The sequence below is a fragment of the Taurulus bubalis genome, assembly GCF_910589615.1.
Source record: "Taurulus bubalis genome assembly, chromosome: 1".
Classification (NCBI taxonomy): domain Eukaryota; kingdom Metazoa; phylum Chordata; class Actinopteri; order Perciformes; family Cottidae; genus Taurulus; species Taurulus bubalis.
Window position 1 is genome coordinate 20,409,657 of NC_136589.1, and position 27,687 is coordinate 20,437,343.

At 42.7% G+C, this 27,687-nt stretch overlaps 1 protein-coding gene across 1 annotated transcript in view; it reads right to left on the reverse strand.

Moving 5' to 3' along the window:
* The window catches only part of LOC306741967 (cadherin-12-like), a gene marked incomplete at both ends in the record, with an annotated part of 72,013 nt that overhangs the window by 30,871 nt on the left and 13,455 nt on the right, over nucleotides 1-27,687 (reverse strand). Inside the window, 7 exons of the mRNA XM_079224303.1 lie at nucleotides 569-705; nucleotides 2,788-3,041; nucleotides 8,106-8,293; nucleotides 8,674-8,841; nucleotides 11,733-11,852; nucleotides 24,317-24,486; nucleotides 26,198-26,322. Of these exons, the coding sequence (XP_079080429.1) occupies nucleotides 569-705; nucleotides 2,788-3,041; nucleotides 8,106-8,293; nucleotides 8,674-8,841; nucleotides 11,733-11,852; nucleotides 24,317-24,486; nucleotides 26,198-26,322 (1,162 nt within the window). The remainder of the gene's footprint in view (nucleotides 1-568; nucleotides 706-2,787; nucleotides 3,042-8,105; nucleotides 8,294-8,673; nucleotides 8,842-11,732; nucleotides 11,853-24,316; nucleotides 24,487-26,197; nucleotides 26,323-27,687) is intronic.

Sequence of the window (27,687 nt, forward strand, 5' to 3'; positions counted from 1 at the left end):
GTGAAGTCAGGATTATACTTGCACAAATATTTAGACGTTTGGGGGTAGGGGGTGTTCAGCAGCACTTTCGTCTTCATGTTTTTGTTTGAAATACTTCTCTATAACTTTTGCTACAGGCTAACGGCTGGCTGAGTGTCTTCTTTGGCATATTGGCACTTGTTAAATAACTGACTGACGCATTACCGCCACCAAGTGGTGGGAAGCTATATTGTAACTGAGCGTTTCGTGGATAACAGTGATATCTCTGCTGTCTTCAATTCATAACCTATGCGGGCCCCCGTCATTTCAAAAGATAACTACTAATATATCATTCTGCTGATGGTGAAATCTGTTCAGGAAGCGACCTTATAATTGATCTGTATAAGACCATGTGTATAAAAACAAGTCAGCACAGTTATTGTCGTGATTAACAGGTCTGAAGTTGTAAACGCTGCTTTGTGTCTTTGTGTCTGTGTCTGATCTAGTTCCCTGTCGGTCTGTAGAATTCCATGTTTACTCCTTCTGGTTCTTTGTAAGATTGTTCATAGTCAGCTGTGGAAGTTTTGTTTCTGCACTGTGGAATACTTACTGACTTTGGTTGCCACTACAGTGATATTGTACTGAACAGCTGTCTCTCTGTCCAGGTATTCAATAATGGAAATGGTCCCTTCAACAGTGTCGATGTCAAAACAGCTGTCGGACTCCGTCTGCCATTCCAAGGAATACCTGCAGAGATAAGAGCGGTCCACATGAGGGAAACAAGTTATAGTGCTAAGCTGGAGCTCAGATCTGAGTGACTCCCACAGGCAGCTTGCTAACGCTACGGGGACCACAAATACTGGGTTTCTACAATTGGTAAACTGAAAACGGGACCTCCTGTGAATCATCTGTTACCTTTGCTTAAGCCTGAACCACCGACATAACCAGCAACCGTGTTCATGATGCCGCTGCCCTTTCTACGGTCATAGCCCATGAAAATTCCTGGCTAAGACTCGGGGCTATGGCTAAAGCCCTGTTCAGCTCTACTCCATCCCACCACGAACCTTGGTCCCTGGTCCGTATTCACAGCAGCCTGAGAGGGAGGCATCCCTCTCCTACCCCCCACCACTTCGAAGTCCAGTTGGAGAATAAATACAACATCATTGCCCTCCATGACTTCCCTCCTCTAGCTAGGGACTCCCAGCCTGCTCCACCATTCCACATCCTGGCGGGACCCACAACTCTGGGCTCCTTGCGATCCTTACGCCAGCTACACCAAGCCCTCCTCTCACACCAGGACTCGCCGCACTATACCGCTCTTTAGACCGGCACCGTGGCGAGATTCTGTCTCCCGTTCTCTCAGTCCTCCTCTGTCTACTCCAGCAATGGCTAAATCTTCGCTAATAATTAGGAATATTCATTTCTTCAATGCAGCCACAAACTGTTTCCCCGGAGCGACAGCCCCCGACCTCCTGCTGAAACTGCCACGCCTGCTGCACACACTCCCGACCACCATTCTGAGTTGACCAAGGTTGTTTTTAAAAATAGCATGCTCAAGGCTTATTTGCAGTCCTGTCCACGCAACTGAATATTTACTCTCCACACACAGAACCCTTCCTCTTATTCTACGCTGCCACCTCAAAGCACAGTTGCCCGCGACTGCTCCCCCCTACTGGCCCCACTTGTGATTAACCCCCTCAGCCGCTGCTCTCCCCATTCAGACTATTGTGACAGACAGGCTGCCACTTCCACACGGTATTCTCAAAGCCATAAACAGAAACAACTGTTCTTATATCAGTGATGTTTACATCGGCTCTCAGTGCAAAATCATCATCTGCAAATCCACTTATGTCCACTCAATCCCGTCTCTGTGGACTCAGCACTGGCGCAAGCCCACTACCTTATTGCATCATCATAACAAACCCCACGTGATTTCAGCCAACTTGAGGACCCTACCCAATTCCCCAAAACCTATCACAAAACACTCTGTGAAAAAACTTGCTCTGTTCAACACCCAGTCACGAAGCAAAACAAAAACAAAAGCCTAATCCTCAATGTCAATGAATATATTACTGACAACAACCTTGACATCCTCTGTCTCACTGAAACATGGCAAAAACATCTGGACTACTACACACTCAACCAAACCACCCCTGCTCCTACTAAATCATTAACTGGACAAACAGCTTGCCCCTCTCAAAATCAGAACTGTCTCTTTCACTCACACCACCCCCTGGTTCACACTTGAACTCCGTCTCATGAAATCCCAGAAACGGCAACTAGAGAGACTCTACAACAGAACCGGCCTCACAGTACACACCATGTCTTACAAGGAATACATGCAGCAATACAAACTGGCTCTCAATACGGCACGTTGCCCCTCACCTACCCAGTCCAAGCATCGGACCTGGGGGGACAGGACCCTCACCATTGCTTAAACACTGGTCTATAGAGAGACTTTGGTGATACCAAAAGACCTGAAGTCCTATGACACTTAAGGGACGGGCAATCTGCAACTTTAGAACCAGAATCCACTAAATACTACACACTGCTCTTTAAAGAACTGTTTGCGTCATGCAACTAGGTTTTTAGATTTGCTTAACTCTCCACTTAATCTGAGAAGTGCTGGTCCAGCGAGCCCATGACTAATAATCAGTGGCCGGCCCTGGATTTTCCTACCTACGCCTTCAGTGGATCAGCTATTCGGCGCAAACTAAATCTAGACTATGCATCTCACTGAAACAACAAACAGTTAGGTTTCCTTGTGTCCTTTGACAGGGACTGTACAGCAGGGTCAATTTTCCCGCTGACTTGTGTATTCCTTGTTACCTGACAGCACTGCTGCTAGCATCCAGGTCTTGAGCCGTCACAGAGCCAATGAGGGTTCCTGGAGGAGTGTCCTCGTACACATCCATGGTGTAGGATGGCTTGGTAAAGACAGGAGGTTCGTCCATGTCCAAAACATTCACCTTGACTGTCGCTAAGTCCTTGAAGGGCCCCAGGTGGAGGAAACGGTGGTCCAGCTGTGCATTGGACACCTCAACCTTAAAGGTGTATGACTTCTTTGTCTCATAGTCGAGAGTCTGCAAAAACACAAAAAAAAGAAAGAAAGAGACATGGAGAAAAGAAAGCCATAAGACAATAGAGCTTATAATATATTGCGATTAATATGTGGGAACTGTAGCGCTGTGTCGACACAGGAAACATCGAGCCTTGCTTTTCAGCCGTCAGTGTCACATGTTTGACGCCATCTTTACTCCTGCTAAACCCATATTTTTATGCTTTATGTTTATTTTCTTTGGTTTTAAAGACGTAAGGTGATTGTGTGTTGGGAAATGAGAGCTGACAAAACACAGATGACCTACCCTCAAAACTGTGCCTAAACACATCCTGTGTACAGGTAGATTGAGGACAGAAGTTTACTAATAGGTCATGTACCACAGTCCTTCAAAGTGTCTGTAATTAAACCTCTTCTTAAGAAGCCCACTCTTGATCCAGCGCTTCCTGGGCTTTGCAAATTTCTATCGCAGATTCATCAGACTACAGCAGGGTGGCAGCTCCTCTAACCAGTCCACCTCCATCCCCTTCGCTTGGACCCCTGAGGCGGAGTCTGCCTTCAACGACCTAAAGGGTAGCTTCACCTCAGCCCCCATCCTGATTCAGCCCAATTCCTCTCGTCAATTCATTGTTGAGGTGGATGCTTTGGACAGTGGAGTGGGGGCAATCCTTTCGCAATGCTCTACCTCCGACCAGAAACTCCATCCCTGTGCCTTTTTCTCCCATCGCCTCTCCCCAGCCGAACGCAACTACGACGTTGGCAACAGGGAGTTAATCGCAGTCAAGCTTGCGTTGGGAGTGGAGGCACTGGCTGGAAGGAGTAGAGCAACCTTTTTTGGTTTGGACCGACCACAAGAACTTGGCGTATATCCAGTCAGCAAAACGCCTCAACTCCCGTCAAGCCCGCTGGGCATTGTTTTTTGGCCGCTTTAATTTTACCCTCACCTATCGGCCCGGCTCTAGAAATACGAAACCTGATGCCCTGTCTCGCCTTTGTCTCGGTGGATTCTCCACCTAGCCAAGACTCCATCCTTCCTCCTACCTGTGTAGTAGTGGCAGTTACTTGGGAGATCGAATCCATGGTCAGGGAGGCTCAACTGACTCAGCCAGACCCAGGTAACTGCCCCCCAAACTGTTTGTTGTCCCTAACTGTCCGGTCTCAGGTTTTCCAGTGGGTGCACACTTCCTGTTTTGCCTGCCATCCAGGAATGAACAGTACCCTGTCCCTCCTGAAACAACATTTCTGGTGGCCATCCATGGAAGCAGACACCCGGGCCTATGTTGCTGCATGCACGAGGGAAGACCTCCCATCGTCCGTCGGCTGGGTTGCTACGTCCACTTCCCGTTCCAAGCTGTCCCTGGTCCCACATTGCTCTAGACTTCGTAACCGGTCTACCCCCATCTCAAGGTAACACAGTCATACTCTCCATCATCGACCGTTTTTCTAAAGCTGTTCATTTTGTGGCCCTCCCTAAGCTGCCCACGTTTTAGTGAGCCATGTTTTCCACCTCCATGGCATTCCTCTGGACATAGTCTCTGACCGTGGACCACAGTTCATCTTGCAGGTATGGCGGTTATTCTGCCGTGCTCTTGGCGCAACAGTCAGTCTTTCCTCCAGCTTACACCCGCAAACCAATGGCCATTCGGAGAGGGCTAACCAGGACCTTGAGGCTGCTCTATGGTGTGTAATCGCCACCAATTCCACCACCTGGAGCTCGCAACTGGCATGGGTGGAGTACGCCCACAACTCTCTGACCAGTGCTGCCACAGGTTTGTCTCCGTTTGAATCTTCTGTGGGCTATCAGCCACCTCTGTTTCCCTCCCAGGAGTGCGAGTTGGCTGTCCCATCGGTGCAGATGCTGCACCGCCGCTGCCGGAAGGTCTGGAGAGACACCCGCGAGGCCCCGCTCTGCCGACAGCAACCGGTGCATAGCTAACCACCGCCGGACCCCTGCCCCAGCATACCAACCAGGTCAGAGTGTTTGGCTTTCTTCCAAGAATATCCCGCTGAAGACCGACGCTAGGAAACTGTCACCCCGTTACATTGGCCTTTTTGTCATAGAACAAATAATCAACCCAACTGCTCTCAGGCTAAAACTACCTCCCCCTATGAAGATCCACCCCACGTTTCATGTCTCGCAATTAAAACCAGTTTCTTCCAGCCCTCTTTGCCCTCCTTCTGATCCCCCGCGTCCCGCTTGGGTGGTCGACAACCACCCAGCCGTCTCTGTTCGACGGATCTTGGACGTACGTCGTCGGGGCAGAGGGTACCAGTACCTGGTGGACTGGGAGGGATACGGCCCAGAGGAGCGGCAGTGGGTGTCTCGGTCCTTCATCCTGGATCCCGAGTTCGTCGGCGTTCCACCGGACCCATCCGGACAAGCCCGGCGGGTCGCCCGTAGGCTCCCGTTGAGGGGGGGGTACCGAGATGGTCACATGTGTGTCTGCCTGGGCGTGGCCTTCCTTTCCTCCTCCTGCTGCCAATCAACCCACACTCATTCCCTAATCAAGCTCCCACAGTATATCTGCCTCAGTTCTCCCTCAACTCCTCGCCAGATCGTCTGTTCTCTTTCCCTTAACGACAGCTACAGCCTCTTGGACTTGTTATATCATTCCTGTCTGTAACCTTGTGCTTCCCCCAGCTACAGCCTCTCTGCTCCCCCGGAACTCTCCTGGAGAACTGCCTTGGCCCCCAACCAGCCACCAGCCAGCAGAGGACGCCAGCCCAGCTCTCACACCTCTCTCTGGCAAATAAAGATAATTGTGTTTAACTCCTGCTCCGTGTCCTTGCTTTTGGGTCCAGTCATCATAATGATCATAGTTTGTCAGCTTCTTGACGAGTGACGCTGTTCGGCACTGACTCGCCCGTCACTGCCCCCCCGCCCCGCTGGTGTCATCTTTTCACCCCTCATGAGTTTGCAGGTCTGACTGTAAATGTTAGACACAGTGACAGGCTGGCATGAAATGGCTTGCATAATACTTAGTAAGGAGGCCATAATAATTTGGCTGAAGTTAAGTTCCTCCAGCTCTCCCCAGGTTGGCAAAAAATGCATCTCAAAATGCATCCGATTGATGCTTTAAAATATGGAATATTTAAATTTCTCTTACAGGGGAGCATCCCACCTGGATGACCTGCAACTTCCTGCTGCTGAACTCAGACAAGACTGAAGTTATTTTACTCGGACCAGAACACCTCAAAAATCAAGTATCTGATGATATGGTTTCTCTGGATGGCATCGCTCTGGCATCCAAGGAATCTCTGGGTTATTTTTGACCAGGACCTGTCCTTTGGCTCTCACGTGAAACAGATCTCAAGGACCGCCTTTTTTCACCTACGGAACATCTCAAAGATCCGGCACATCCTGTCTCAATGCGATGCAGAAACATTGATCCACGCATTTGTTACCTCAAGACTGGATTACTGTAACTCCATATTATCAGGCTGCTCCGGTAAATCCCTTGGATCTCTCCAATTGATCCAGAATGCTGCAGCTTGTGTACTAACGAGGACACGGAAGAGAGATCACATTACTCCTGTACTAGCTGTTCTCCACTGGCTTCCTGTAAGATCAAGATCAAGAATCATATTTAAAATCCTTCTCCTTACCTACAAAGCCTTAACTGGTGATGCACTATCATATCTTAAGGACCTTATAGTGCCATATTACCCCACGAAAGCATTACGCTCACTGAATGCAGGGTTACTTGTGGTTCCCAGAGTGTTAAAAAGTAGGTTGGGGGCTAGAGCTTTCAGTTATCAGGCTCCTCTTCTGTGGAATCAGCTTCCACTTTCAGTCCGGGGGGCAGGCATGGTCACCTCATTTAAAAATTAGACTTAAGACTTTCCTCTTTGATAGCGCTTATAGTTAGGGCTGGCTCAGGTTTGCCCTGGTCCAGCCCCTAGATATGCTGCTATAGGCCTAGACTGCTGGGGGACATTTTAGGATACACTGAGCTCCTCCTCTTCTTCTCTTCCTCTTTTGCTCCTCCTCCTCTCCTCTCTCTCCTTCTGGATAAATGATTGTCTCTTCAATGCATATTACTAACTCTACTTTCTTTTTCCATGGATTCGTGGCTGCCTGGAACCCCGTTGTGCTGTAACTCCGTTACGTTATTCATGGCCCTGCTGATGCAACCATGGCCCTGCTGATGCAACTGGCCGGGAACCGGTTCTGCCTACTGCCATGCTGATGCAACCGACCTGGAAACAGGCCTGCCAGCTGCCATGGCCCTGCTTTCTCCTCCCACTGCCCCTGGGATGCCCCTCATTCTGCTTAATGGATCGTGGCTATCTGGATCATGGACCATGCCAACTACTCATTATATGAATAATTTCTGTCACATTCAATGAATGTGCTGTAACTCCGTTACGTTATTCATTCTGGCCACATGGCATCTATTGCTTCTGTCCATCCGGGGAGAGGGATCCTCCTCTGTTGCTCTCCCTCAAGTTTCTTCCCCTTTTTTCCCTGTGAAAGGGTTTTTACTATCTTTATTGGGGGAGTTTTTCCTGATCCGATGTGAGGTCCCGGGATAGGGATGTCATGTGTACAGATTGTAAAGCCCCGAGGCAAACTTGTATTTGTGATGTTGGGCTATATAAAATAAACTGAATTGAATTGAACGTCAGCGTGCTATCAGTCAGTCCTGTCCGGGGTGTTCCCTGCCCTGGCCCAATATCAGCTGGGATCAGCTCCATTACATTTAATTTAGCTGATGCTTTTATCCAAAGCGACTTACAATAAGTGCATTCAACCATGAGTACAAACTCAGAACAAAAAGAATCAAGAAAGCACAATTTCTTCAATAAAAGTTAAACTACAAAGTGATATCAGTAGGTGCCATTTAAGTGCTACTTTCCTTATTCAAGGTCAAAAAAGATGTTTTTAGTTTGCGACAGAAGATGTAGACTTTCTAGAGCAAATAGTCGTAACTTTGTTAAGGCTCCAGTTCTTGAACCTTAATTAGTGCATAACCTGCCACGCTGCTAGATATGTCAATTTTTTGACAACACAGAATCATCATGCATATCAAGTTGGTGCAGTACAGACAAAAACAGCTAATGTGCAGCTGATAACGAGTGAATGTACCTTTTTCAAGATTACAACTCCGTCTCTAATAGTCAAATTCATGAGGATGTCAAACATGTTGCAATCATCTCCTGGAACAATGACATAATTCATGTCTGAATTGCTGCCAGCATCCAGATCGTGAGCTTGAATCTGACCCACTGCTGAGCCGACTGACACCGACTCTGGAACCCGCAGATGGAAAATACCTGAGAGAATGACAGACGGGAGGAGAGTGAAAAGCAATTAAGTGCAAATTTAGGACAGGTATGGGAGTCTTCTTGAGATATTTGTTGAATTCCTTACATCCTGACAGCATTGAATGAATCAAATGCTCTGACAAAATAAAACAATGTTATCTATGTTTGTTGCAGGACAGTAATAAGACCGTCCAAAAATGTAATCCATAGTCTTCCACAAACTGCTAGCTTAACAGCTGTGAGTACTATCAGTAACCATGTTTGTAGTACATTCATAATGATAATTTGAAGGGAGGCATGAATGCTGTCAGTGTTGCTGCTTTGGTAACTTTCTTGCTAGATTTAGCATGATTTGAGAGCTAGTGCTGCTAGCTACTGTTATTTCTTACTCTTAGCAAACCGCGGTGGGTTGTCGTTGACGTCGCTGAGGGTGATGTTGATGGTGGTGGTGGAGGCCAGCCCCCCCAGGTGACCTCCCATGTCCTTGGCCTGGAGAAGTACCTGGTACTCCCCTTTTACCTCGCGGTCCATGTTGGCTACAGCTGTCCTGATGATTCCTAGAGGAGGAGGGGTTGAAGAGGGTACTCATGAAAATGATAATGATGATTTAACCTTCCATATAGGGGTCCTGATGTCCACGCATGGCAACCTCTGCCATCAGTGTAAGATTGTGTGTGAATGGTTAAGTGATGACATGAAGTGTACAGTGTTATGAGTGGTCGGAGGATTAGAAATGTGACCCAAATCGAGGAACATTTACAACTTCTCAAATTGATTTAATGAAAAGATGGTGCAGTTTGAGCCTGACATAGTACAGGATATCACAGTATGCCAACAAGAAAAAAACTAGTTCCTTTTATAGTCGTTTAAAAACACATAACAATTCAGTAACTTCAGCCTTTTTAAAACAGACTCAACTTTCATGCACAAACATGAAATAAAAAAGTCCACTACTGAGAAGCAGTTTCAAAAAGACTAAAATGATGTAACTTTAGCTGAGAATACTCACTAAATCTATGACCAACGCTGCACTGTGGAAAACATTCTGTGTCTTAAGGAGCAGCTTTTATCCACAAACTCAAAATAACATCAGTCGCTCAGACCCTAATTAACCCTTAGGAATCTGCGACCGCAGTTCCACGGTATACAATGTTTACGTTTTGAAATATTAATTTCTTCACGATAATTCTGCACAGAAATATGGCTCAACGTCTCCAAGATTCAGTAGAACTTCCGCTTCCTCTGCCTTCTGCCCGCGAGATCGTACGAGATTCACAGCGAGATCAGAGATCTAAACATGGACGTGTCGTATGATGCGTGTAAAAAGCTTCACTGAGTCAGAGGGAAGAGAGAGCACCTGGGAGTTGTAGTGTTTTTTAAGCTTAGTTTGTCACATGTGACTTGCACATCTATATAAAATGAGTTGTTTGTGTGGAAATTACAATGCATGAAATATGACAATTAATAAGGGATATTAATGAGGGATTTGTAATTGTATGCATATGAAGGTCACTTTTATTACTGTAGAATGATTGATGTGTGAATGAATGTAGACGACATACTGCATGCTGCATGATATATTGACTAGTGTTTTAGGAGATGTAGTTCTCTTGATGGCCTGAGGGGGCGGAGCCGAATATTGACTTTTGAGACATTGGACACTACCTTTTAAGAAGACAGAAGAAGAAGAAGAGGACGTAGTATTTCCGCCCCTGAATACGGCGGAGCCAGTAAAATGTTTAGGAAAGTAATAAAACTTTAAACTAACAGGAAGGACTTTGTCCCACGAATGAGTTGAAAACTAACTGTTGGGCGAGAGCTCGGTCTCTTTTCCTATGCCCAGCGGACTGTTCGGACCTGTGTCCAGAAGTGCGCCGTGAATTTAAAGGGCCCGTGCGGTAGCATAAGCTGTCTATCATTTTTTATTAAATATACTTATACTATAATTCTTTCGGATCCCGGACCTCATTTCCCAGCACCTCCCAGGATCTGAACATATTTCTCACAGAGTTTAGCATGAGCGAAGCTATTTTTTGAGAAGACGACACAGCTTCACAGCCTGACGGATTCTATTCTGTGATGAAGAGCTGCTATGTTTGGTTGTAACATCAGTATATCCAGCATCCTGCAGCAGAAGTGAACTGCAGTAAATGACTCTGCAGAGCCCCCACTGCTAGTTTATTTAAAGTTTATTAATATTCAAACAGGCCCGGTTCTCGTCTGCTTTGAATGGCGGGGCAGTAAGAGGTCTTGGTTGGTGCCTCGACTGTTGGCGGACATTTTAGGATTAGGGATGGGTATCTTTTGGGTTTTTTCCGATACCGGTGCTAAACCGATACTTTTAAAATGATACCGGTGCCTAAACGGTGCCTGAACCGATACTTTTTTATTGCCAAGGCAATTTTTTTTCTTCAAATTGAACAATATTATTAACTGTTTAAAGTATACTATAGATATAAATAAATAAGTACATACAAAACACACTTCAAACTACAGCTTCAAACCTTTTAACTATAAAAATATATATTTAAAAAAAGAACAGACACCAGTCCAATCATGATGGGACCGTGTGCAACAGAACTCAGACCGAAATCTGCGTTGCTTTTCGGTCCGGTAGGTACCGGACTGGCACCGGTTCTCGGTACCCAACCCTACTTAGGATACACTGAGCTCCTCTCTCCTCTTCTCTCTCTCTCCTTCTGGATAAATTCATGTTTCTTCGATGCACATTACTAACTCTACTTCTTCCTGGGAGCCTCTGTGCTTCCTCTCCTCAAGTTTCCATGGTTCGTGGCTGTCTGGAGCCGGTCCTGCCTCCTGCCATGCTGCTGCCCCTCCTCTCTACCTCCTTCTGCTGACATGGATCGTGGTCATCTGAATCATGGTCCATGCCTACTACTCATTATATGAATAATTTCTGTCATATTTATTTAATATTCATTCTGTACACATGACATCTATTGCTTCTGTCCATCCAGGGAGAGGGATCCTCCTCTGTTACTCTCCTGAAGGTTTCTTTCCTTTTTTCCCTGTGAAAGGGTTATTATTATCTTTATTCGGGGGAGTTTTTCCTGATCCGGTGTGAGGTCCTGCGACAGGGATGTCGTATGTATACAGATTGTAAAGCCCTTCGAGGCAAATTTGTAATTTGTGATTCTGGGCTATACAAAATAAACAGAATTGAATTTACTTTTTTCTCATGGTTGAATGCACTTGTAAATCGCTTTGGATAAAAGCGTCAGCTAAATGTGATGTGATCAGCTGAGATGTCTGATAAAGGACGGAACATCTTTAGTGGTTGTTTGAGCATTCAGTAGCAGGACTGAGGACCAACTCACTCGCTGTGTTATTCTGAGCTGTGTGTTCACACAGCAGTCACAGAGCTGTGAATAACTGTTGGTTTGTTGTGGCAGCAGTAATGTAATAGTGGCCATGAACGTCCTCTCACCTGTCTTGCGGTCCACAGAGAAGTACGGCTGGCCGTGAAGGATGCTGTAGACGACACGTGCACTGTTGCCATATGTGGGGTCATCTGCATCGGTGGCAGTCACCTGAGTCACATAGGTTCCTTAACAAAAACATACACATTGAAGAGAATTTAATGATTTATATGTTGTACTGCCTTACTTTGACTAAAGTTTCAAGTCCTGCTTGCACTAAAAGAATGTGTCTCGAAGCTGATGGGAAATCGTAACTGGTCTAGTTCTCAGTTGCTCTTGACCTTGGCTAAACAGATTAGAAAGAGGCCGCTGTGGCCTTATATGCCTTGCTACCGCATATTAACACATAAAGCTTGCTTTTGGCCATTATCGGTCTGGCACAGGGACGGTTGTCTGGCTCCTGTCGGGTGTGGGAGATTCCGCCTTTGTGCTCAGTGTGGCTCACCCTGTGACCTTTAGATGTCTGAATTACAGACGGACTTAGCTCCCTTTTTCGCTACTAAGACTGAGACAAATATGAAAGTCAGATAAGGAGGTGTCTCACAGAAATGGCATAAATATCCATTGTTCTTAGAGAACGAGGCCCACTCTCATTCTGGGGGTGTGCTGACTGTGCAGACTGTGTGCAGAGCAGACCATCAGGGGAGCTGAGTCCAAGGCCTTGTATTAGGTATGCATTTCATGTATGTGTGTAATAATGGCTTAAATAAATAATCTTGATTGTAATATAACCTGTACTGTCAATTCTTGAACACCCGAGGAATTTCCTGGAGAGGAGATTCCAATCCCTTCAACATATACAGTATGTACACAGGTTATGTCAGTATGTGTAACAGAATAATACATTTCTGTCTTTATATTGAATATCAAAATCAAGTTGATTATTTTTGAATTTTGTTGAGAAAAAATAGGTTACTTTCTTCTATTCTATTAATAAAACCAAAGATGTTTGCTCTTTTGATGTAATGACATATTGAATTGTGTAGGCTGATCTGGAGATATTTTAGAAGGTATAGTAATACAGCGTTGAAAGCTGAAAGGCATTTTACAACTAGGGACTGTAAATGTAGATTGTATAGACCTGGTAGTGGAGGTAAAATGCTCCCCACTGTTTGTTTGGCGCATGTGGCCTGGGCCCTATTTCTCGTACCTGGCTAAACAAAGTCAAGCAAATGTCTTAATCTCCAGTTTAAATTAGCGAGATGATTGACATCAGGCTATCTGGGTTTCTTCACGGCTGATCCGCGCTGAAACGTTTCGTTAATTCTATCCAGACGTCAGTCATCTGGATAAATGCGTGCGCCCGCTCGGGATTATAATGGAGCACTGACATCACAATGTTGAACAGTACAATGGCAAATAAACTCAGAGGAACCTCTTTTTATTTCTCTAGTGAGAAGCAGGAGATGATCACAAAGGCATATGAGGAAGTCAATACCGTAGTCATTCACAGCAAACGTGTTGCGAATATTCCAACGTTTTTGCAACATTGTTGCCGTGAACGCAACTTTAACAGCGACACCGGCTGCGAGACATAAGCGTCGCAAATATATCAGACAAGTTAAATGCGTCAGAGTTGAAAAAAATGCAACGGCTAATTTGAAGTGCTTCATCACCCAAATCAATCAGATTATATTTACGAATAAATATATATTTATGAGGATATATGTACTGTATGCACGTATGAATCATGTACTATATATGTGTATATGAGTTTGAATATGTGTATGGGCGGATCAGTATATATGTATTATTCACAATCAATTGAAGCAGTGAAAATAAATTGTGTGTGATTCTCTGTATTCTTATCACGATCACCTTAATCATGTTCTACAATAATGATATGTATGGTGTACTAATAACACTGTCATATAATTATGAGTGCTTTCAACACATCCATAAGTTTCTTAGGAGCTAAATAAACTTAAGAACAGCGGCATGCAGCGGCTGATAGTTTTTTTTTTTTATTTCATCATGCATTAACAGCATGTTTTTTTGTTTTTACTTTTTTTGCATTGGACGTCCTTCGTCAGGAGAATACACAAGTTGTATGAAACGGAGCGCACTACAAAGTTGCTCTTACTGACAACTGGACATCTATGTAACCACAGTTATCTCGGAGTTACAGTTTGTAGCGTACCCCTCCGACAGATGGTCTTGCACTTTGACAGATGTTTTTTAAATGTGTTATATTTATTCCAAAACCAACGTAAGAACTTGTGCCTCTTCGGGGGAGTGCTAATACCGTTTCTTTCTTCATTCAAAATTGACCGTAAAGACCGTAGCTTTAGCCATTAAACGGCGCACTATGTGACTTCCGTTTCAACTTCATTTTCGCCTTCAAAATAAAAGGAAACCAGATACATTTTGCTTACGGCAGACAAAAAACATGCAACAAAAACAACAAAATGTATTGACAAACCGTTTTCTAACATATTGAGTTACTTACACAGTTCATTATATTGATGAACTGTGGGTGCTGCTTCACATGCTTTGACTGTCATCATAACAGAAGACAAACATTTTGCAGAAACGTGCGTGGAAAATTTTATTTGTGTTGCACAGCAGTGGAACGTTTCCAATAAAGTCAGCACACTTAGCACGGATAGTGCATAAATATGATGCTGCTGCGAGACATCTGCTGTTGTGGGCCTTCAAACACAGTCCAGGGCCCTATTCTTCGTACCTGGCTTACTGAGTTAGCTGGATAATTGTCAGGATAAGATGACGTAGGTCAGGCTTTTCGGGTTCCTCGAAGCAAGTTGAGAAAAAAATCACCATAGCAACACATCCAAAAATTTTAACCTGCTCAGCGCAGGTTAACTGAAATTCACTGGATAAATTGGCCACTCCCACCGGACAAAAATGTCAACTCCCTTCCTCAGAGATCCCATTTTTGCAAGTGGTACATGTTTGTAGTGTCTGCGATGCGGAGAACGTTGGGAAAGCCCCTGCATGCCGTGCTGTTCGTAATGTTTATTTAGCGCTTAAGAAACTTATGGATGTGTTAAAGCACTCATAATTATATGACAGTGTTATTAGTACACCATACATATCATTATTGTAGAAAATGATTACGGTACTGATCCGGCCATACATATATTCAAACTCCTAGTTATATGGTAATCTACACATACATGTATATACACATATATAGTACATGATACATACGCGCATACAGTACATATATCCTATTATATATATTATATATATATATTTTTATATATCCTAGCAAGTATATACTAATTTGTATAATACTACTGCCAGCAGGCATATTTAAATGAATATAATCTGATTGATTTGGGTCAGGGGTCGGCAACCCACGGCTCTATATCCATCCATCCATCCATCCATTATCAGCCGCTTATCCGGGGTCGGGTCGCGGTGGCAGCAGGTTCTCACCCGCAACACTTTCCAGCTCATTCTGGGGGATCCCTAGGCGTTCCAAGGCCAGCCGGGGTCCTCTGTCTTTCCCCGGGGTCTCCTACCAGTTGGACGTGCCTGGAAAACCTCTAATGGGAGGCGTCCAGGAGGCATCCTGACTAGATGCCCGAACCACCTCAGCTGACTCCTTTCGACACGAAGGAGCAGCGACTCGACTCCAAGCTCCCCCCTGATGTCCGAGCTCCTTACCCTATCTCTAAGGGTGAGCCCGGCCACCCTGCGGAGGAAGCTCATTTCGGCCGCTTGTATCCGAGCTCTATATACTGTTGTATAAAGTCCCGCAGGATTTTTTAGAGCGTTGCTCTAAAAGTCCGTAGTGTGGAGGCTCAGTGTAAACGTAGCAAAAGATATGCGTTTTAAAATGTAAACCTCACGTGATGATGACAGGTATCAAACCTGCTACCTTGTGGTTACAGGATGAACTCTCTACCACATATATAGATAGGACTCATTGTAGCCAACACAAGACTATTTTTTTCTCCTCTTCATAAGTGTTTGATAGTTATAAACAGGTAAAATAGCAATACAATGTCAACAATTGTCTTTATTCTTGTTCTATAATTTCATAAATACAACAAGCTACGCTTTGGATGTGAACGCACCATTAGACTTTGCCATGATTATGGACTTAAATTCATCATATGTAGTCATGATCATCTCCTGCTCCTCCACGGAGAAAAGAAACGCTCTTTCTCTGAGTTTATTTGCCATTGTAGCGTTAGAAGATCATCAAATCTGTGTTTGACTCCTCCCCCTTTGGAAGAGGAACGGGCACGCGCAATTATCATGATGACTGACTTCTGGTTAGAATTAACGTTAATTAACCGTTTCAGCACGGATCAGGCGTGGAGAAACCGAGTTTGCCTGATGTCAATCATCTCGCTAATTTCAGCTGGATAATAGGACATTTGATCGACTTTGTTGAACCACGTACGAGAAATAGGGCCCAGCAAGTGCTGCTGAATTAGAACTGCAGCAAATTGAACATGGACAAAAGAAGGAGTCGTTTGTCCCTCTAACAGTGACCCTTACTATTGAACAGACTGTTTATGTTGTTCCCTGATGCCCTGGTACCTGTTCAAAACAGAGATATATATATATATATATATATATATAGATATATATATATATATATACTGTTGTTACCTAGCTGTTGCTCCGAGAGTGTCTGTATATTGTTCTGAAAACATTACTTTAAAATAAAAGTGTGCAATACACTAGTTTTTCATTCATTATTGAATTTGGCGCATAATGCGATTAATCGCAGAAAAATCATGTGATTAATCAGTTAAATTTGTTCAACTTTGCCCAGCCCTAATATATATATGATATTTATATTGATATTTTATTATAATATATTCATGATGTTATTTATATATCATACTGAATATTATGATATATACACTCATGATATATACACTCATTCAAAAGTTTGGGGTCACCCAGACAATTTCGTGTTTTCCATTAAAACACACTTTTATTTATTAAATGAGTTGCAAAATGAATAGAAAATAGTCAAGACATTGACAAGGTTAGAAATAATGATTTTTATTTGAAATATTAATTTTGTTCTTCAAACTTTGCTTTCGTCAAAGAATGCTCCATTTGCAGCAATTACAGCATTGCAGACCTTCGGCATTGTAGCTGTTAGTTTGTTGAGGTAATCTGTAGAAATTTCACCCCACACTTCCTGAAGCACCTCCCACAAGTTGGATTGGCTTGATGGGCACTAATTGCTTAGCAGCTTGACCGTATGGTCAAGCTGCTAAGCAATACTTACTTCTTCCCTAAATAGTTCTTGCATAATTTGGAGGTGTGCTTTGGGTCATTGTCCTGTTGTAGGAGGAAATTGGCTCCAATCAAACGCTGTCCACAGGGTATGGCATGACGTTGCAAAATGGAGTGATAGTCTTCCTTATTTAAAATCCCTTTTACCTTGTACAAATCGCCCACTTTACCAGCACCAAAGCAGCGCCAGACCATCACATTACCTCCACCATGCTTGACAGATGGCGTCAGGCACTCTTCCAGCATCTTTTCACCTGTTCTGCGTCTCACAAAACATTTTGTGAGACGCAGTTTGAGGTGTTTGGATCAAACACCTCAAACTTTGATTCGTCTGTCCATAACACTTTTTTCCAATCTTCCTCTGTCCAATGTCTGTGTTCTTTTGCCCATATCAATCTTTTCATTGGCCAGTTTCAGATATGGCTTTTTCTTTGCCACTCTGCCTAGAATGCCAGCATTCCGGAGTGGCCTCTTCACTGTAGATGTTGACACTGGCGTTTTGCGGGTACCATTTAAAGAAGCCAGTTGAGTACCTGCGAGGCATCTATTTCTCAAACAAGAGACTTTAATATACTTGTCTTCTTGCTGAGTTGTGCACCGGGGCCTCCCATTTCTCTTTTTATTCTGGTTAGAGCCCGTTTGTGCTGTTCTCTGAAGGGAGTAGTACACACCGTTGTAGGAAATTTTCAGTTTCTTCGCAATTTCTTGCATGGAATAGTCTTCATTTCTAAGAACAAGAATAGACTGGCGAGTTTCACATGAAATTTCTCTTTTTCTGGCCAGTTTGAGACTATAATCGAATCCACACATGTGATACTCCAGATACTCAACTAGCTCAAAGGAAGGCCAGTTGTATAGCTTCTCCCACCAGCATAACTGTTTTCAGCTGTGCTAACATAATTGCACAAGGGTTTTCTAATCATCCATTAGTCTTCTAAGGCGATTAGCAAACACAATGTACCATTAGAACACTGGAGTGATAGTTGCTGGAAATGGGCCTCTATACACCCATGTAGATATTTCATTAAAAACCAGACGTTTCAACCTAGAATAGTAATTTACCACATTAACAATCTATAGTGTATTTCTGATTAAATTAATGTTATCTTCATTGAAAAATTAAGATAACAACAATAATATATAATATAATAATAATATATATATATATATATATATATATATATATATATATATATATATATACTGAATTGTATCAATAAGATGTCCTTATGTCAGTGTTGGAATAAATGGTAAAAGTGTAACTGCAAAGTAGTAATGCGTTTTTGATACCTTTTTTTGCATTAAATCATACTAGGATGTTTGCTGAAATTGATTGGCTGTCCCTACCCAAAACACTACTTATTAGTTGTTGTTTGTTTGTCCATGAAAGCTGTTGAGTCTGTTTAAAAATGGCTGAATTGTAATTTATGTTGTAATACCTCTTGTCCTAAAGATGCACTTTTTGTTTTTTAATTAAAATGCAGCTAATTGAGTATAAAAGGGAATAGTTCCCTATCTACCATCGCCACCAGCTGGTCGTTTTGGTTTATCATTAATTTTGTTTTTGTGTTGGCATACATATTCTGTACTATCTCAGGTTCAAACTGCACCATCTTTTCATTCAATACATTTCAGAAGTTGAGAATGTTCCGCGGCTTGTCATTCAGGAGTGAGGGTGGGTCCCGGAGCCAGACCAGTTGAGAACCACTGCTCTAGATAATACTAATCATAGTATAGCATCTCAATAGCAAGTTATTGTGTTTATTGAACATTGGGAACAGACAGACATTCAGCAGGTTAATTGACATTTTTACACAATTAGGATACCAGTGTGTAAAATGTAGCTGTCAATCAAATGAAATAGGAACAGTACACTATTCATATAAAAATAAGGTATCGAAACATAAACATCAGGAAAGTCAATATACCTTAATTAAGGGCTAGAGAAAATAATTCTCTAAAATATGTGATGATGAGTTTATCTTTTTGCTTGTCGTAAGTGTGTAAAAAAAATGTACAATGCATTAGGTATGTTTGTCGTGTAACTTTATTAATTAAGACATTGAAATATTGTGACAATGTATTTAGGGGTAATTGTTATAGAATGTCCAGTCTAGTAATTACTAACTCTATTCTGTATGTGACCCTAAATACAAATGAGAAGGGCCCCGACAAAACAGGAGCATGCGTGTTTCTGTCTCAGCGCTTTAAAAGGTCAAATTAATATCACGTAAATACATTGGGAAATGAATGTGTTTTACAGGTAAACTATATGGAACATTTTAAAGTAAATTCCCTTTCTGATATTGTTTAATAAAACACATAATTGGAAGCTTTGTGTTTTCCCAAAAGTTTCTTTGAGTGAAATCTCATAACTCTGAAGTTCTTTCCTTTTATGTTTGTTTTTTACATTTTATGTCTGGTAACTTTATCTGCCAACTTTGATGCCACTCATACATTTACATCATGGTAACATTTCATGAACTCACTTCTACCTCCCTTTCTCCTCCGATGACATCATCATGGTTGTTTATTTTGAGCAACGTAGATCTCCACATGACTAGCAAAGTGAGCTTCATGTACGGTATGAGAGTGTAGGGTTTCCCCTTTAAGAGCATCATAGACATGGCTGCATCTATTCTTAGCAGTCCATTCCTCATCGATAGGATTATGCTTTTATCATATGACACTTGCTGTTTGCTAACGTAGCTAATCCGCTGTACAGTTTGTTGCTGTATTTCTCTGCAACACAAGCATACTGGGCTCACACTTGTTCTCTTAAAGCACTTTGGGCCTCAGTTGAAGCATTAACAGCTTAAAGCCTAAATACCTTGGCTGTTAAATTACCTCTCAGTAATGGCATTTAGTTGACAGATGGGCCACTAAGTCTGGCTTAGAGTGTGTGTGTGTGTGTGTGTGTGTGCAGTCGATACAACTTACTGAATCCAAATTGAACCAAGAACTGAGGTGAACCAAAAACATGACAAATGACACTGCATCTGCTCAGGCATATCCCAGTAAAGTGTGACGACGTATGAGTACGCACCAATGCTGTTAAACTAGTGTGTTCACATATTTTATCATATTCTAATGTTGGACCTGGCCCCTCCCTCATTCAGCATCTCAGTTCAATATAACTGTTGAACTCTCTTTATATATATATATATATATATATATATATATATATATATATATATATATATATATATATATATATATATTTATTTTTTTTATCCACAAAAATAACAGCAAATAATTGTCACACTATTACAAAAAAAACTGAAAGTGACACTCTTGTCATGGTCTCTGCTGTGCCTCTCCTCCCTCCTAGCATCCTGTCAGTTTTCCCTTCATCTCCCGCCTGCCTGCCTGGGCGTGGCCTTCTCTTCCCCTCCTGCTACCAATTAACTGGCACAAAGGCTCCCCCATCCAGTCATCAGGGCCCACAGTATATCTGCCCCAGCTCTTCATCTCAGTCCTCGCCAGATCGACGGTCTTCACACACTGAACTACTGCGACAGCCTAAACCTAATTCCTGGCAATTGCTTGTTGGAACTTTTGTCTAACCTGTGTTTCCCCTCAGCCTCAGACTCACTGCTCCTCTCGGAAACCATGGGCTCACCCTTGCCGACCCATTCGGCCAACAGCCCGCTTCCGGATTCTCCCAGGCCTGCCCGACACCTCACCCGGCCTGTCCAGCCCACATACGAGGCCAGACACAGACCCTTACAGCTTTCCCCTGGATCAGTAAACAACTACTAATGGTAGTTATTAGTGTGTTAGTAGTTCACAGTTATTTTACTAATAAAATAACTGAACTACACCTGCTTCGTTGTTCTTTGCTCTTGGTTCCAGCCACGCAAAACCATGACAACTCTAATAACATAAATCTATTGATTTAGAGTAACAAAGATGAACATATTTTCAATAACAACAGAGTATCAGTGGTGGTAATATTTGTAGTTATATTATAGCCATTGATGGATGATGTTTAATTTAGTAGACAGATTAATATCAAGTTTCTCCCAATATAAAATCAATACTGTGACTTTTTAACAACCGTCACCTTAATTGTTACTTGATGTGCATTAGGCTCCACTGTGGTGGCTGATGTGAAACTAAACCATCACAATGCTTCAAGAAACAGCTTATGAATAGCTGCCCACTCTAGTGACTACTATGCCATTAAAGAAAGGTCAATGTAAATCAACATATCATAACACACACAAGTTTGTTGAAATGCATTTGTAACACTGTGTAAATATATATATATTTATCATTATGACAAAATCACTGTAGGAGCAAGCTCAAATCGTGGCACCGGCACCTCGTATAGGCACTTCCTGTGGCAACATCTAGTGGCAACTAGAGTTGCCACTAGTTTTTGTGGCAAGCTGCCACAACAACTAGTGGCAACTAAAGGTGCCACTAGTTGTTGTGGCAGCTTGCCACAACTTTGCGGCATTGCCACAACTTAATCGTGGCACCGGCACCTTGTATAGGCACTTCCTGTGACACCAGGCATCATGTGCCACTAGTTTTTGTGGCAGCTTGCCACAACCATGTACAATATTTTTACACTTGAATAAACAATAATCAAATATAAAGAAAACAACTATTTGTGGCATCTGGTGAGATGCCCAGATGCATAGTTTAAGGATGTCAGTAGTCAATGTTGTACTCCCTAGAAGTAGCATTTCCATCATGTGGTTTTTGCATTCATTTGCAAGGTTTCCTTCTGAAACCAGTATTTCTGCACATATTGAAGATGAGGGTTATTGACCCATTTGGCCACAAGAGGGAGTTTACCTTTGTGTGAGCGCTTTTGTCAGGAGAATACACATGCAGGTATGTTTCTCTTTTAAAATGTTTTTTTCTGAATTTATATTGATATTGGTTAGATAAATTAAAGATTGGTATTCTGGCTATTGAATATCTATTGACTCAAATATCTGCCTCTTTGTCTAATTTAACTCATCATTCATATTTCTCCAACCAAATCTAATATTTATTATGTAGGACTATTCATTTTTTGGTTAGACTTAAGTATTGTAATGTGAATAATGTCATACAGCCTTCATAATAATTTATATTCTTTTGTCAATTTTAATCAAGCCATTCATTTTTTTAACTCCTTACTAAATCAGACCAAAAAAAAAAATGACTGTGCTGTAATTGAGAAATAAGCCAGGTATGCATTTACAAGTTATGTACAAAGTCTTTATTGGTCTTTAAATAATGCATTTATTAATTTAATCTCTCTTTTTAATTTAATCTCTCTGGATCAGAAGAAATAAACGTTTTAGGTAGGTTTTTATTCATCGGTTTAAACTCAACAGAAAGACTTTCAAGCTTGTTTGTATTATTATAATAAATACAATGCATAATATCCTACTGTAACAGAACTAATAATAATAATTAGTAGTAGTAATATTAATGATATGTGCACTGCCACCCTGTAAATTATATGAAATCAAACATTATTAGTTTATGTTCCACATTTGAATATGCTTATTTGTCATTGTCTTTTATGACTGTATGTAGAGATAATGACATTTGCTTACAACAACTTTTTTTAAATATTTACAACAGTAAATATTTATCTGATATTATTAAGTTATTTTTTTAATTGGCCTTGCTTTTTAATCTTCTTAAGCATTACTACCAATGGGCTTCTAATGGGGCTCAGTGTCTCCCTCCAACACTCTCAACAGTACAGCGGACAGTAGGTGTGGATGGAATCACAACCTTAAGTTGCCCTGGTGAAAGAGAAAGGGCTGTTCTGTGCTCTTAATTTTCCCTTTCTGTTACAAACTGTATTTATTTTCTTTTTATTTGTTCAAGAGGGACAATGTACAATGTACGTGTATTGGATGCCTTGTTAAAAATAATGATAAAGAACCTTGCAAATGAATGCAAAACGACTGACATCCTTAAACTGTGCATCTGTGCATCTCACCAGAAGCCACAAATAGTGACAGGCAGTTGCCAAAACATCTTCTGAATCTATTCTGCAGCGATGACAGCTGTGGCCACAAATACCTGCCACAGCGGCCTTCTAGACTTGAGCTAAACATTCAACCAGAAAACTATTGTTGTGCCTCAATGAATGTCTATGTACCACAATATAGCCTAATTAATAGACCTGTGTTTAAGATTTGACCAAGGTAGGTTGATTGACATTTTGATTACAATGGTATTCGCGCCAGGAACGAACGCGCGTCTGGAACGCGTTTGGAACGAACGCGCGTCTGGAACGAGCTCGTGCTGGAAGGAACGCGCGCTGGAAGGAACGCGCCTCGGTCCAAAATCAGAAATTTTTTTTGCCGTGAGAAATTGGTTGTGTGGCGTGAGTGCGTGTGAAAACATGCAAAAGCATGTGTCACAGGGCGAAACCGTGAGAGTTGGTAGCTCTGATAATATATACCTTCCAGGACCTTAAGCAAGTTGCGGCACCGCTCTCTCTAACACAGGCAGATGCCTCAAAACCTAGTGGCAACTCGTAAGTGTCCCGCCACCTGAGACGTGCCATCGGAAATGCTGCCTCTAAAGTAGTGGCAGCTCGCAGCGCATGAGACGTGCCACCGGAAATGCTGCCTCCAAAGTAGTGGCAGCTTCCGGAACAGTGGCATCTGCCTCCGGCACCACAGCACCTCCCTCCTGCACCGCGGCATCTCCCTCCGGCACCGCGGCAGGTGCCTCAAGCACTGTGGCAACTGAGCGGTGCCACAGGAAGTGCCTGTACAAGATGCCGTGCCGCAATTTGAGCTTGCCCTCTCTCCAAAATCATAAGGCTGATGGTCACATCAGCTGCTACACTCTGAAGCACTGAGACATGGTGGTAACTATTTTCATCTGTTTCATTTACTTCATTAATGTATTACACATACCAACTGGTTCATAACTGGACACAGATTTTTTTTATATATATAGATATCTATATACATATATATATATATAGTTATCTATATAGTTAGATATATATTTATATAGATATATATATCTAACTATATAGAGAGATATTAATAATATATAACATACAGCAGTGATCTGTTTAGAGTGCAAACATTTAGTTAACTTTTCTTGTCAATTTTGCTGTAATAGTTTTCATTAACTTTAAATTCAGTAAATTAAGTCAGTTTCTTTGAGTTACCGGTTCCCAGGGGTTGCTGCTGGAGTGGTTCTAGCTGCACCAGACCTGTTTTAAAGATTTACTTGGTCCTTGAGTTAATAGTGTGTACTTTTGTTTTTTGATGCTCAGGCAACATTGTTTTCTTGTAATTTTCATGCCAATAAAGTAAATTAAATAATAATACAAAATAAATAAATGCCCTCTTAACTCAACCTCTAGCAGTTCTACCTGTTGGAGACATCTCGGGGACACTGGCACTGTAGGGACCATCAGGAAATCGTGGCTCATTGTCGTTGATGTCCTGCACCTTGATAAGAAACTCAGACTGTGGCTCCAGAGGGAGCCCTGTGTAGAGATCAACAGCCTGGGCCTTCAGCATGTAGTAGGACTTCTCCTCCCTGTAAAATATCACATGTTACGTTAAGGCAGTGGATCTCAAACTTTTTTTGCCACGCCCCACTTTAGAGGAAGAATAATGTTCATGCCCCACCTCGAAAAAATTGCCTATTGTCGCTGCAATTAACCTGTTTTGCACTGAATACATTTTGAAGATTAAATTTGATTATTGTCATAGTACCTACTTTTACATACATACATGAAATGTATTCTCTGCATTAGACCCATCCTTAGTATTAAGGAGCAGTGGGCAGCCCTGATCAGCACAGAGCAATTTAGGGTTGGGTGTCTTGCTCAGGGACACTTCGACATGTGACCCATGAGGAGGCTGGGGATCGAGCCGGCGTGGTTGCAGGACGACCACTCATCCCCATGAGCTACAGCCGCCCTTAATAAAGTGCAACCTGTGCAAAACAAAATCAGTGCAGGTATGTGAGCCATCACATTGTATCAGTATTAGTGGCTGCAATTAGTTGCTTTCTTCTACAATTTCTTTTTAAACGGGGTTGTAGATTTGATATGGCCGCTCTCAATTCATGCTCAATGTTGAGTTTAGGTCTGTATTCTGTTTTGCAAGACACAACACCAGAAAAGCCGACCTCACGAAGATCGGCTTTTGGCAAAACGCCAAGAATCGGCGAGTCGTGCATGTGTCAGCGTAATCTGTTAAGGGTGTAACAATGTTTTATGTCCGTGAACTTTGTACTTTTGTACTATGTGAAGATCTCATGTAGCTCATGGGATGAGTGTTCGTCCTGAAACCACAAGGTAGCCGGTTCGATCCCTGTTCTCCCTATAGTTTGCATGTAAAAGTGTCCTTGAGCAAGACACTGAACCCCCAGTGCTTCACAGCAGCACACTGCTCCTTAATACAAAGGATGGGTAAAATGCAGAGAATAATTTCTCCACTGGGATAATGAAGGATTACAAAAATAAAAAAAACAGCACCTCCACAGTTTGAGAACCACTGCGTTAAGGCACTAGTACTAATATGTCTAATCAACAGAGACTACATGAGGATTATGTCGTGAGGCTCTAAGATATCTTTTGTGATAGAAGTTACTGTAATTTGGTCATTAAAACCAAACTTCAGTCAGATCAACCAATAAAGGTAGCTTGGACAACAATGAATCCTCATTTCTATCATGTTTTATATGTAGGACAGGATTCTGTACCGTACTAATCACAGGCCAAAACCCAGCTGGGATCTAAAACAGCCAGTGATCTGGGGCCAGAAAGACAAACAGGACCCCTCATTCTAGAAAGATGCTAATTGGCTCCGAGGACATTGGTCACAGTTGGGTGCCATCCTATTGTTCCAGCAGCTGGATCCAGGGACATTTCAAACATATTGATTCCCATGTCATCAACATGTAAGTAGAGTAATACTTAAATGGGTTTGTTTTTCCTTGCTCATCATTGTTGGTAGCAGCACGCTAGTTTCTTTAATGCTCTATTTTTTTAAGCAGATCATTTCTAATAACCCATTAGATATATAGATATAATAATAGATAACTATATAATAGATATAATAACCCGTATTCTTTATTCAATGATTACAATGTAATAAACAGGGAGACATTGTTGATATGAATTCCTTCTATGCAAAAATATTTTTTTTTTATGTGATGCTAGTAGTTTCTCTACTTGAAGCTCTGCATTGCATTCATGACACTTATTACTCAATTGTTATAAATATTGATGAGTACCAACCTGTCAAGCCCCACCAGTGCATGTATATCTCCAGTCATTGGATCAATGGTGAAGATGGAGCCAGCTCCTTCTCCTGACAGAGTGTACTTGACTGCATTGTCTCCGATGTCCATGTCTGTGTGGAGCTGCAGAGGGAAAATATACACAGAGCGACACGGAACATTAAAGAGCTTTCAACAGTTAAAGCTACAATATACAAATATAACTCCATAGAGCTCGGTCAGGTTTCCTCTCTACATGTAGATTTTTAATAGAAGTGAGTTCAGAAATTTAGCCCGGTAACCTTCTGACCAAGTCTGAACACGTAATGCTGTGTTCACAACGAACGCGGCGCGAATTTGACGCACGACCAGATTACATGCAAAGTCAATGCACAGACCCGACAGTCAGCGCTGTTCGGGCGTCTGGAGGTGAGAGGGCAAAGTGAGGGGGAGAAGAAGAGATGGGTAGAGAGAAGACGTGGACTTGGCGGTGCGGTTGGATTGTGGAGTTGTTGACTAAAGTTATGAGGAAAACCCAAAACGTGTTGGACTGATTTATTCCTTCTGATACACCCACGTCGCTTACACTGGTGGCAGCAGTGGAATGTGTCCTCTGGTGGAATATCGTCCCTTGGGATTCTGCTCAACTTTGTGAGTAGCTGAAGCTAAAGGCTAACGGGCGCTACCCGCTAGCTTCGCTTAGCTTGACACCCTATACACAAGAGGCGGTGAATGGGATGACCACCTGAAACAGGTTGAATTTGCATATAACACCAGTGTTCACTCGTCCACCAAACATACGCCTTTCTTCCTGGTACATGGTAGAGAAGGCCGTCGACCTGCTGATGTCCTGCTTGTAGACGCCCCAGGAGTTTCAAATGCCACTCCAGGTACTCCGAGTGAATATGCCAATTCTGTTGTAAGGAGACTGGGTGCTGCGTTTCACTCTGTTGCACAAAACATCGAGGCAGCAGGTGCTCAACAAAAGCACTACTATGATCGTCAGATGAAACACACAGTCTATGAGCCAGGTGACTTGGTGTGGGTTGACCTTCCAGCCCTTGCTAGACAAAAGTTGTCACCTAAGTGGTCGGGCCCGTTCAAAATACTGCGAAGTTTAGGCTCAGGCAGTGGTGACATCGGAGTGGACTATGAACTGTTGGATCAGCGGGACCCAAGAGCTAAGCCTAAGGTCATTCACTACAACCGCCTAAAACCTTATCGCTCTGCCTGGTCAGCTGGGAAAGATCCGCCTGTACCTGTAGGAGGACCTACAGCAGCAAACAGCCTAGGCCACTCACTGCCTACTGCACTCTCAGGCTCCAGACCTTATGTTTACTGGAGCCCAGCCCCACCAAGATGCTCTGTGCCTCCAGATAGGGCTCGGACTCATGTGTGTCCTCCATCTCAAGGGGCTGCCACTACCACAACACCTGTGGGACACAATACTGCCACAGAATCTACCAGTGAACTGTCTCCGGTAGTACTGCCTTTCGAAGGTGTAAGGAC